The sequence below is a fragment of the Phallusia mammillata genome, chromosome 4 (assembly GCF_965637545.1).
Source record: "Phallusia mammillata chromosome 4, kaPhaMamm4.hap1.1, whole genome shotgun sequence".
In the NCBI taxonomy this organism is placed as follows: Eukaryota; Metazoa; Chordata; class Ascidiacea; order Phlebobranchia; family Ascidiidae; genus Phallusia; species Phallusia mammillata.
The window spans coordinates 24,881,863-24,894,750 of record NC_137255.1 but is presented as its reverse complement, the minus strand read 5'-3'; the positions used below and the strand labels follow the sequence as shown (position 1 = coordinate 24,894,750).

The 12,888-nt window shown below is 36.9% G+C and overlaps 1 protein-coding gene across 1 annotated transcript; it reads right to left on the bottom strand.

Annotated features, from left to right (window-relative positions):
• Positions 1 to 574: 574 nt before the first annotated feature.
• On the bottom strand, positions 575 to 11,189 carry LOC145225471 (sodium-dependent glucose transporter 1A-like). Its single transcript, XM_080092178.1, has 9 exons — positions 10,949 to 11,189; positions 9,829 to 9,971; positions 9,351 to 9,493; positions 7,964 to 8,146; positions 6,943 to 7,135; positions 5,555 to 5,769; positions 2,634 to 2,817; positions 2,031 to 2,216; positions 575 to 1,283 (listed from the first exon to the last, which is right to left on the bottom strand). The coding sequence occupies exons 1-9, from the start codon at positions 11,126 to 11,128 to the stop codon at positions 1,208 to 1,210; spliced, it is 1,503 nt and encodes a 500-aa protein (XP_079948304.1). The 5' UTR covers positions 11,129 to 11,189; the 3' UTR covers positions 575 to 1,207.
• Positions 11,190 to 12,888: the final 1,699 nt, after the last annotated feature.

Genomic DNA, 12,888 nt, shown 5'->3' with positions numbered 1-12,888 from the left:
AAAGATGCCCTACCTCAGGGATGGCGAACCTTTTTAGTTGAATGGGTCATATATGAGATCATAATTCGAAAAGAAAACAAAGTGGGTCGCTAAGAAGCTTGTTGCTGCATCTTCTCTGCAATTCTTGCAATCCTAGGTCGTTTTCAGCTTAATACACGCGGTCATCAGCAGTCATATTTTAGCTAAGACGATTCCTGGCACTTGATTTTACCAAATTCATGTGTGAAAACAAAGATTCGCATGAATATGTTGAACCAAACAGCGTCAACAAAGTTACAACAAATCGTTTCAAGTTGTAAGTTTAAATAAACATATCTGTTGTCTCACAATTGACTAAACAATCTGCATTTTAAGACAATAGGCAATCTGGCAAAGGGCTTTAATTTAACTGTTGTTTTGCCGTTTAATCTTGGAATTCTAGTAACCCTACCTGTAGTAATCAGGAAATATATTTTAAAAACTACAAGTGGGTCACTAAAATTCACGTGGCGGGCCAGTGGTTCGCCATCCCTGCCCTGCCTAAAGCAGTTTTCAGTATGTTTCGGCCCCTGCTGTAAACAATACTAACGCAAAATGACAATAAAAAAACAATTTATTAGCACTGAACTAATCGCACGTTGAAGAAGCACGCAGTAGGTGGACACTGTTACGCGAAACAACATTATGCACTATAATGTCAAACACAAATACTGACTAAACGAGGCTTCTTAAAGGACAATAACGTATAACGTCTGCGCGATTTGCAAATTAGTTTCTGGGCAATTCACTTATGTGAGAAAATAAGAAAAACATTTCTCTGCTTGGATTAAACCATTATTATGAAATACCGAGAACAATTATCATTGTCCGTTTATCTTTTACTGTGTTTGTCACAATAGAAAATGATTACATTCAAATTGTTATGTTGTAACTGTAGCACATGTTTGTTGAGAGATTGTGTGCTTTGAGGTTCAACGGATAAATCTTTCTACTCAGATTAAAGTCGAGTCAATCACTCAGCAATTCTTAGTCAAGTCTAACTTTTTGAGGCCTCTGACTCAATTCAAGTGTATGAATTGAGTTCTTGAATTGACTAAGTACAACACTGAATTTTTTGTGAAGCCATAAGGACAGACTTTTGTAGTTGTGGTTATGCACTCAGCCAAAACGGTGGTTTTTAGTACGATATCTCCGATAGTAAAGTTGGTGGTAAGATTTTCACTCGTGTTTATGCCTGGGAAGTCATTTCAGTCTTCGAGTCGTCATGTTTTAGCTTTATAGATTCATCTTTCGATTCCGTATCGCTACAAAACAAATTGCGACAAGTTAGGATTTTATCGCAATTTACGTATTTTTGTTCCTAAGTTCCTTGCAATTAAACTGTGGTGTATCCTAGGGGTCGACAACATTTTTTGCACTATACGGACCGTTTTAAAATCGAACTTTTGGCTACGAAAATGTTTTAAAGCATTTGACCTGAAAAACATGAGGTCGGCTAAAAAACTGCACAGGGACTAGAACAAGAACGCGACCCAGTGGTTTCCGACCACTGGTTTATGCTACCAAACTATTGCTTATTCTTAGTGAAACAAAATCATTGACTAATTCGTTATAGGCAAGGTTGCCATATCGTCCTCATCTAAAAGATTCCTTATTTTGAAGGACAATGTGAAAAAAATATTGTCTTTATTTGTAAGAAATATCCTTGTTTGTGACTTGAGTCCTTATTTTGTCTTATTTTTAATAATTACAAGTCCAATCCCTGCCACAAGTAAAGTAAGCCTTCACTTGAGATGTTATGAGATGCACGGAGCATTTTTTTACTCTCAAGGTGTTGCTGGAACAGATTGTTTCTGGCAAAAAAGATGGCATGTGACCTGTCATGACGTGTATAAATGCAAAGATTTGTTCAAGAACGCGTTTGTTTCGTTTCTATGACAATTTAATTTTTCGGTTGTCCAAGTTTTTTTTTTTTTTTTTGGGGGGGGGGGGTTACTGCAAATTTTGTTTAATTATTTTTTATATTACCGTCACCTAACGAAGGCGCAAACCTTTGAAGTCTTTTTCCTTTCCACGACGCAATTCGAATCATGAACAGAAACAAAACGCCTAAGCAGCTTGCATAGATGAGCCCAAATATGAGAAAGAAGTATGGCTGGTCTTCGATAAGGTTTCCAACCGGAAGCGGAAGTAGCATTTCTCCCAAGGAAGCGCCAACAATAAATACGCTAGCGGCCCTGTAATTATACCAAAAGGATTATTTTGATAACTGTAACAAAGTGATTTAATGGTTTTCCATACTACTGGAAGAAGTATAATTGACTTCAATCTAGAAGATTCTAAAATTTCTAAAAACTCCAAAATAATATTTACGAAGGAGTAATTTTGGTATGCTTTTGGGGATAAATGTAAGTGATTATTTTTTGGCGTTGTGCGCGATTAGTGTGGTTAAAAAATATGAGTAATTTTCTAGAATATGCCAGGAGGTGAACGAGGGAAGGAAGTTCGAATCTCTAATCCAGTTTAAATTTGAATGACTTATATTTATTGCACCACTTGACATTTGTAAATTATACAATTGTAATATTAGATGCTGAAAATTTTGACAGGGTAAGGTTATTCTTAACGTAACTTGGATCACGCTATATTATTACCTTCCATTCACAGTTATATAGCGTTCAGCCCACAAGAACATAGTTCCATAAACACTGGCTCCAGACATCCCGGAAAACAACAGACCGACCCAGAACAACCGGTGTGTTACGGATGCGTAGAGAGGAAGAAAGGCCATGAGCAAAGCGGATGCCACCAGGACAATCAAATCCCCCGCCAGAATAACTAGGAATAATTTATTGTTGAGTAATAAAGGTCACTAGGGCAGTGATTCTCGAGCATCAGCCTAATACTTTTAGGTGCGAAAACATTAAAAAGCGGACTTGACTTTGAAAAAACATTGAATCATGTGAGGTAGTATTTTTTTATAATGTGAGGAGATCACGACTTTCATACAATCGTGAAAACGTCCACGGTATCATGGGAGGTATCAGTGATCGGAATTGACAAAAGTATAGTTTGTAAATCCCTGAAGATATTTTTATTTAAGCCAAAGACAGTGCAAACTGTTTCGTTCTATAAAGTCTAAAATGCAGCTGGTGACAAGACAAACGGCCCGTATGGGCCAATGCAGGGACACCTATAATAGCAATTTAATAAAACATCTGAACCCTTACGTAAGCGTAAATCCGTATAACTAATGCGTTTTCTAGATAGTCATATAATGTACGTTATAGACGCGGTCTAAAAATTTTTATGAATCATTGATAAAAGGTTTGCATAAAAAATAATTTATCGTTTCAGTTCTCTGGAAGTTATGTTTTAGGTCAAGTCGCCCATTTCATGTCAGTTACATTGCTTAGTTGCCTGGAATTTTCGTAAACTGATTTCCCGAACATTTGTTTTCATTAAAACAACTTTAAAAAAACAAAAAAAAAACACTGATGACCGTATAAGCACTTTCCTAAGCATCTGAACAATAAAGTGTATCGTTTTCTACATCTATTTGTGTCGTTGTATGCCCCAGTAAACTTAAAACACAAAAGTCATTTCTATGGGAACTAGAAGGGTGGCTTAGCACATATTGCCCTTGCATATACACTATAACCTATTTTAAAACATAAATATATTTCCTATGCTTATTAGTCACCGTCTTTTATAACTTTAGTCGTTTCTGCAGGCAAAAACTCATGGGTCCCCACACATGCAAAGTTGTAGATAATGCATTTCAAGAGATAACCATGCAAAAGTCGGGTGTTGTAAGGTAAAACACAGTGATCGGCACTGGGCTTAAATAATAATACTAAGGTACCTGCAGCTAACAAGGCCCATTAAAAAACTATTGCGTATAAGTGAAAAACCATTTAACCGTTCCGAGCCAAATTCGGCATGCTTGTTGCAGAGGTTGATATTAAACATCCATTAAATTTTGAGGACGTTTGCAAGTTTTGTTTTTGTAGGATAACAGTTTCAAAAAAAATAAAACTTGGGCCTTAATACAAACCTATGCTGTTAATAAAGCCCAACATTTTCATGTTTTTAAAAATAGTCTAGAAACCAATCAGACTCATTTAGGCTCTATACTTTGCTTCGGTCAAATAAAAGTTCAAACAAGCAACGTTATTAACTCATATTACGCATATACTGTTAACTAAGACATATAACTGTTAATCAGAAGCTACTAAAAAAAGAATAAACGACCCCTTGACATTTGATAACCAAAAATACTAAATGAAGATTACTTCCACAAACATCTTATTCGGACTATTTATCTCCCTAAGAAAGCAAAAAAGCAAATTTTGTGCATATCAGTCGCCTTTACTATAAAAGACACTTGAGAAAATAACAAATTATCGCTGGGCCTTATTGCAAGCAATGGCTGATAAACAAAACCGTAATAAAATTTATTTGAGGTAATTCTTTTTTCCAGATCGGATAATGCTCCAATTAAACTAAAATGACCCCATTACTAATATATCTTAATAAGTTTTCATTTCGACAACACAACCTTTTCATTTATGCTACCAATTTTAACAAAAAATAATAAAAAGTTGAAAATAAACCCTTCTTAATTTGGATTGGTCATGATAACGATTACATATAACTTGCAGGTCCAAAACTTTGTAAATCATTTCAAGTACATATGTATTTTAAAATTACATCAAAACGGAAGCATTTTTTCTGGCACATAAAAAAATATTAGCAGTGGGCCTTATTACCTTCTGGGCCTATATACCTTCAGGTACCTTATGTAGAATACAAACTATAAAATTAGATTCACCCCAGATATTGGTTGAAGTATGTCCTATTCAACGTTTTAAAAAAACTGACCCATTTTAGGGGGCTAGTAGGGTAACTAATTGGGTTCGACACACAAACTAAAAAATATATAAAAACCACAATGACTCAATCAATAGTACTGCAAAATTTCAGCCCAATCCGCCAATGTTTAAAATTTTGACCACTAGAGGCGTTTTGAGCAACAACCGATAATGTTTCTGACGTCATAGGGCTGTAGCCCCTAACTGCCATGGCGCAAAAACGACCACCAAGAAACCCACCAACGAGCAACAAACAACTGGTTGCCCTTGTAACACTATTGCTCCAAAGAAATCTTTCGTTTGTGGTGCCCAGTACCATACAAATACGTTTTACACTTTAGGGGCTTGTGGGGTAAATTTTAGAACTACAGGGTTGAACACAACAATTGACACCTATAAATGACATACTATACAAGAAATCCAAATTTCAGCCAATTCTGACACTGTTTAAAAACTCCCCCATTTTAGGGGGCTAGCGGGGTAAATACTGGGGTTATCAACACAAACAAAGTGGGATGCACATCTACATAACTATATCTACCATCTGTGTAAATTTCAGCCAAATCCATCAAACATTTGATGGAAAAACGAGTCGGACAAACTTTGGGGAGAAAAAAAAGGAAGAAAACAAAAGAAAAAAACAAAAACGATTTGAGTAAAATCAATATGTGTCCCCTTTAGGGAAGGGGACCCATAATTACCGGTCGGGGAAAATTTCTTCGACAGAAAAATTGCGAGAAGTTGCCCAACCGTGACGCTTGAGTAGAAGAGAGCATTGAGGTTCGACGCGCCGTCTTTGCTGTATCCCATCCCTTCTGCGTCACTCCCGCAAAACGTAAAGAGCAGAGTAAGAAAGGTGACCTCCATGCCGGAATAGATGACGTAGAAAATAAATATAAGTGCCATCATACCGAATCTACACATATCGAAGGTTGCTGTAAGTTTTTTTGAAACATTTTTATGATTTTATGAGGAAACATTAAATTAGTTTTGACCTAAACTGGATTTTTCGTTATTTAATCGCACTACCTTATTAGCTTGAAATAATTTACTCGTGTAACCAGTGGTTGGATTCAAATTTTATTTCAGCCGGTTTCTATCATGAAAGTCATATTTTTCAGCCGTTTCTGCTACAAAACGTTTTTGATCTTATAAAATTTTGTGAGACGGTTCTATAGAAGCGGTGCGAACCGACTGAATCCCACCACTGAGTGTAACTAATATATGGATTCCATTTGTACAGATTAAACAACAAAGTTTTTGTTAGCAGATTGTAAATAAAAACGATTTTGTTAATGGACCATTTGGAAAATGACCTCATTATCATAGGCTTGAAAAGTAACCTAATTAAACAAAAATGCTATGAAGCTTGAATATTTTAAATGGATTTTCTTGCAGACGGTATATTATCTAGAGATGTACCGAATTTATTCGGCCGAATCGGTCATTTTTTCAAAGATTCGGTTTCGGCCGAATAATTTGTTGCGATTCGGCCGAAACCGAATCTTTTACGAACACAAAATTTAAAGCGTTAAACGTGTCTTTTCTGCTTATTAAGGTACCACGCAATCTTTCAAAAGCCCAAACATAACGAAAATCGCGTCTCTGTTTATCTTTTTCAACACATTATCGTTTTTCACACTGTGGTCAAGAAATTAGTAATTCATTGGCAGGTTGCCAATCACGGCAATTTAAACCCACAGAACGAAAATGAGGACGAAACACAACTATCCTGCACTAGTTGCCTGGTAGATAAACAGTTTTTCACGTCAAACGCGTAGCGTACGACTTCGCGTGACGTCATAAATGATTCGGTTGATTCGGCCGAATTTATTCGGCAAAACCACCGAATATTCGGTTTCGGCCGAATCGAACTTTAGCCGATTCGGTACATCACTAATATTATCAACTGTGCAAAATGTCAGATAAGGTTCTTAAAACGCACGTTTTAAGCTCTTGACATGAAAAGGGGCCTTTTGTCAAAATATTTTCCCCAAGGCCTAAAATAGGCTTTCATAAAAACTTGTTCAATTTAATGTTTATTTTATCATGTTGTGACATTTAAATGAAAATTGCAAAATGTCCTCACCGGAAGAGTTTTCCTTCTTTCGGTATAGTATTTTTCTGTTTCGATTGAGGCATGCCGGTTTTTGAAAACAGTTTGAGTCCAACGAAAACCACTGCTATGCCGGTCGTCAAGGCAACAGTAAGAAAATAAACGATGCTGACGTAGGGGATTTCCGTGTTTTCAATCACTCGAAGGGAAAAGTCTTGTTCGGTCGCTGCAAAAAAATACAGTAAGGTCCATGGCTTAAAGCAGCGTTAACTGGATAAAAAATAACTGAAGATTACAAAAAATAAATTACCAAAAATATAAATTCGGCAATTAGGTTTATTTTATCAGTTGCGTGTTTAAGAGCTTCGTCACTTCTTTCGGAAGGTATGAAAATAAAATTTGCAACTGTTTTGTTGCGTAACAAAAACCAATTACGATTTATTTGTATATTTTAGATCCTTACATTTACAAGTTTAAAAGCAATTTTAACGATTTAGAAGAAAAGAAAGTTGACAGCTTTAAAATACAAAATATTTACCGAACAGCAGTGGTGCACGCAAAGATATAGCCCTTCATAACTATATTCAGCATCAAATCTAGCTATAAATGTTACCAGTCAGAGGAAAAGATACTGCTCCATTAATACTCACATATAATTATATTTTGCACGGCTTAAAGACAACACATCGGAATTCGCCATACGCAGCTATAACCATACGTAATTACAATCGTGACCTTTTAAACTGCCGTATTTTTAGGCTTTGCACTTTACACTCACGACTGCGGCGAAGTGCAAAAACACATGTAAATGTCACACCTGTGTGACTATTTTTAAACTAAAACTTTTAAATAGGCCTGTTTGAGATAATTTTACGCAGTGAGTTGTTGTCTTTTTGTGGCAAATTTCGCTTTATTATTGGCAGGTTAGTCAACCATTACAAGTGCGTATGGTGCCATTTAAACGCTTTCTATTTTAAACACCAGCACAGTACTTTGGTGGTTTGATTGGCCGCAAAACCGAACTCTAATTGCCGCGGAAGTTGCAGCCACTTACCGTTCTCGAAGCGAGGCTGGGTATTGTTTGCCAACATGCGTTTTTGGTGGTTGTGGTTTTCGTTGAGAAATGGGCGAGCGAGCAGCGGCGTAACCGCGCAACCGAGGCAGAAGCAAAAGTGGAGAAATTGAAGGTGAGGTTCGACCTCATCTCCCCACAGCTGAAGGCAGAGAACATTCCCGACTGTGAAAAAAACGGCAAAGGTTTGATTTCAAATGCTTAATTCAGGGCTTATAGTTTTAACTAAGAGCTAATAAAGTCATTTATTTAAAAATAGTTTTTTTTTAAACTTTACAAAAACAGTAACCTCGGTTAAACCGGATTCAAACAATCTGGATCTTTGAATAATTTGGACACAACTTGGGATACAAATGATTTTTAATGTGGTAAGGCTTGAACTAATCGACATCGGTTAATCCGGATCTTCGTCTAATTCGGACAATCTTTTTTTGTCTAAACGGGTCCGGATTTACCGAGTTTTACTGTGAATAGTAGTGTAAGATAAGAAACAAATAAAAAAGAAACTTTTCCACATTTTTCTTCTACCGGTGCTATACCAAGGATGCACTTATTGCCCCAAAAGGCCGCATGTGACCTTTACGCGCCGCCTGTTTGGGGCAAGCATCGTGAACTGATCTAAAAAATGTTTATTGGCGGTTGCGTCGAATAGGTACAGTGAGCAAACATATAGGTACAGTGCGTGAGGTAAACACAAAATAACCAAGTAATATTTAATTTTGTCTTTGTTGGAAAAAAACTTTTTGTAAGTTTTTGACACTTTGCACTGTAAGATGCCTGAATTCTTTCGAAATATTTTTGAGTTGCAAACAATAAATTTGTGCCACATGGACGGTGGCAATCCATGTTGATTGACTGGTGGTTAGTCCACAGACGCAATTTTGCCGTTTTAACCTCATTTTACCTTTATTTGAAACCAAATGTCGACCAATTTTCCACATAATTACACAGACATGTGGTTCGTTGGCGTGTTTTGCAAACTGAACGTCATTGCAAAGCTAAAATGCAAGCAGTTTGTAGCTGTGAATGGGCAGGGTACGAACATTTAATGACAGGATTTAGGCACATTTTTTTTATCTCAAACAACTTTTATGGTTTTTTATGACTTAACCTATAATTTGCATTTTTAGTTACTTTACTTTTCGAGTTTTTTTACCTGTGTAAAAAAGTTGCATTTTTATTGCACTAAAAATGTGGAAAAAGGCATTTAAAAAAATTTGCAATGCTTATGAAAATATATGAAACAGTTCAAACGAACTTTAAAAGCACCTTTAAAATATTAAGGTTTCAGTTATTTTCTACTCTCAAAATATTTGTCCTAACACAACCTTTCCCCCATGTGACCTATAACATAACCCCTATCTCTAACCTGTTTCGAGGCCACCAAGGCCCACCGAGGTTACGGCGAGCAACAGGAACAGAGCCATTTTGTTCAGCAGCACAGGCGTAAAAAATTGACCAATACTTGTGAGGAACAACGAGGATATTAATATTGCGTAGATGTCAACTTTTCTGCAATAAAATATCGTTTCAATTTCGGTTAATGCAGCAGAGATGTGGAGTTTTTTTGTTCATAACTTAGGACAAGAAATTTAAAACTTACATTATTTCATAATTTATGTGGTGATTTCAGTGTATTTTATTGGATAAAAGAAACGGCATTTGCACCAAAATACGGAACCGGCAATTTAGTCTTAGCGTTGTTTACAACAAATCGGTAAAAAGCCAAAAAAAAAGAAAAATACATTGTAAGTCAAATATAAACGTATTGGGTCAAAAATGTGAAGTGTAAGATTTGAAAAAAATTGGAGTGTTCAATTTGTTAGTAAGATTTAAACAACACTCACCCTTCAAGTGCCCCGCTGATCGCTGAACCGACCAAATATCCTGCCCCTCTTATCACAAGAGTTGGGGATAAACTTTCTACTGTTTCGTTCATGTTGCCGGCGATGGAAGGAAGAGTCAGACCGAAAATTGTGAGATTCACACCCTGCAAAAACAAAGGTACATGGCGATGGTAAAACTATTTAAATATTATGTATTGCGGCTGATTACTGTAAATACTTGAGGATATTTACTTATATTGGCAAATAGTGGTGGGAAATAAGTATATATTTCTTTCATAATTGTATTACTGATGTGTACTAATAATACCCTGAAACAAATTTTCGTATCATGTTCTATTTGAATAAGGTATTGATCGATAACGTCAGTAAACTTTTTGGTCAGAGTTTTGTGTATTCGTGTTTGGATTAGCAAACGTTGAAACCTGTAATGTCATTTAAACCTTTTTTGTTTTGGGATTAGGTTTATGTATTGAATACAACTAAAATTTAACGTTCTGCGTTTACCGGACCACAAATTCACCCAATCTGTCATCATTTACTTTTAAAACCACACTTTGACGCCTAATATAGCCACAATAGGCCGGAAACATACTGTCAACCCTCAAGGTCACGGGTGTTAGTGTCTAAGAAATCAGTTCTGTCCGACAACACCTAAAGTCGATGGTTTGCGGAACTGATCAATAAAACTTTCCCGATTTAATCTTGTATGGCTTCGAAATTTAATTACAGCTTAGTGACGTTTGAGAAAATCTTCATCGTATTTGAGGTAATGGGAATACCAGAAATTTACGGACTTGAAGCTATTTCATACAATATTTCCCACTCCTCACAAATTTACGTCTTTTGGTTTTTGTAAAGTGATTCCCAATCATTGGCAAGGGGCCCGAAAAAAAAACTTACCTATGTGCAGTGGTGGGATTCAGCCGTTTCGCACCGGTTCTACAGAACCGTCTCGCGTAAATGAGATCAGCGAACCGGTTATCATTACTGGTTACTGTCAATGGACTTTTTGTAACAGAACCGGTTAAAATATATGAATTTTGGGATAGAACCGGCTGACAAAAATTTTTTCCACCACTGCCTTTGTAAGAGGAACTAAATGAAACAAACAAGGACCTACCATAGCAATGAAAGCTGCCCCGAGCATTCCGGTGTTAATGTACAATGCCATGACATCCGATTTTTTCTTATTGCTGATCTCATCTTTACACTTATCTCTTTCTTCTTGTTTTAGATTTTCGTTTTTGCCATTAGGTGTCGCCTGGTCGAGGATCGTGGTTGTAACGTCACAATCCAACATGCCGCATTTTTACAATGTAAACTTTCAGGTGTTTTAAAGTTTTTAGTCTAAAACTGTTTGGAAAGTAAAATGAAATGGTTATTATGAGAAGGAAGAAGAGATATCCAGTAAAAAGTCTTGTGTAAAATAAACTCTAAAACTGCGTTTTATTAACGCTAGGCATGGAAGGTTCACTGTTACCATAGTTTCTTCCATTTTGCTGTTGAAAAATCAAAATCAAACTATTTTGACTAAAATTCATAAAAATAAATCTCCATTAGCTAGCGTGTGCGTTTAAGTGCATTTAGAAACTTACATACAGTTCGCTTCTCTTCTAGCTCAGGGGTTCTTAACCAGGGGTGCACGCACCCCCAAGGGGTACGAGAACTGTTCCTAGGGGGTGCGAGGATGCTGTACAAAAATTAAACTACCATGGCTTTAGTTGTTATTTAAGCAATTACAGAAGGGGGTGCGAAAATTGGTTGGTGATTTGAAAGGGATGCAGCGAGGAAAAAGGTTAAGAACCACTGCTTAGCGTATTGTTTGCATACTGGACACGCGTAAATATGGCATGATCATGGACCCATAAACTAATTTCGGCAATGTGACACCACAGTTTATTTGAAGTATTAACATTACACATGGTAGATGCATAATACCGACCACACAAGCTCAGTTTTGTCTTTGCTTGCTCTTCAAGGTACCCAAGACAATGCAAACATTCGATAAGCGTGCAGTGTTAATCAAGCGTGGCGGAAACAATAGCTGGACTACCACGTGAGTATATATTGTGGTGACACGTGGTTCCAAAATTGCCCAGCGACACGGTTTGGCCTCATTACAAAACCAATATTATCGTCAATTGATACTTTCTAAACCGTGTCTGTGTAAACGTCCACAATACGTTCGGTCATGGCCATACAAAGTCCACGGAGTGTGTGGTGTTTCGTATTCATAACACAAGAAAAAATATGGTAGCTGACTTCGATTTGCAAAGGTTTTCAAATTATCACCTCAAGAAACAACTATAAACTTTTGTTACAAAATGCTTTTAAATTTAAGTCATAAATGCAATACCAGTGGCGTGATCTATCAACAAAACTGGCTCATTGATGTTTTAAACTAAACAACTGCAAAAATATTGCCTGGAATTTCACAGTAATGTTACAAAAGCACAATCCACAATCCTTGCATTTTCTGTCAAACTTAAGTCAGCTAAAAGCGAACTGCCCACAATTCACACTTGGTTCTGGCTATTACACAACGTGCGCACTTTGCAGCAGATATACATCGCATGTTGTCACATATTTCTGCATAACTTTTGCCGTCGGGCAGCGGCTGCATATTAAGTGCTGCAGAGAATTACAGCAGCACTAGTTACTCAGCTGGCTAATTTTAACCACAGTGTTCGCCTTTTGGCATGCCATCAAGGTGCTCAATTGTCATGGTTTGGGCAGCTACCCGCATCCTGAAAAGTCAGGCCGCAGCGAACCACCCTGTCGGTGTATTTATTGGTACTTTGGCGAGCGAGAGAAGATCTTGAACCTTTGTGCTCCTTTTTCCTTTTTCTCTTTACTGCGTGAAATGTTTTAGCTCAGTTTTTGCAGGACCAAGTGTGGCGGTTTTTCGAAGAAGTTTTGACCGCGCTGTTTGCCACCGAAATATTTATGTTGCAACAATCAAACGCTTGCTTACCTTTTTAAATTGCAATGTTGCTCAGTTGTACGACTTCAACAATGCCCGTTTTTGGCGTAACAACGGGTTAGTTTTATTACAAAGGT

Bases quoted from the DNA above. Each gene is read 5' to 3' on its own strand.
- LOC145225471 (XM_080092178.1), bottom strand. From the start codon at position 11,128: ATGTTGGATTGTGACGTTACAACCACGATCCTCGACCAGGCGACACCT. The intron at 9,972-10,948 runs GTAGGTCCTTGT...TTGTTTTTGCAG, and splicing joins GGGCAGCTTTCATTGCTATG to GGTGTGAATCTCACAATTTT. The intron at 8,147-9,350 runs GTTAGAGATAGG...TTTTTTTCACAG, and splicing joins CCTTGGTGGCCTCGAAACAG to TCGGGAATGTTCTCTGCCTT.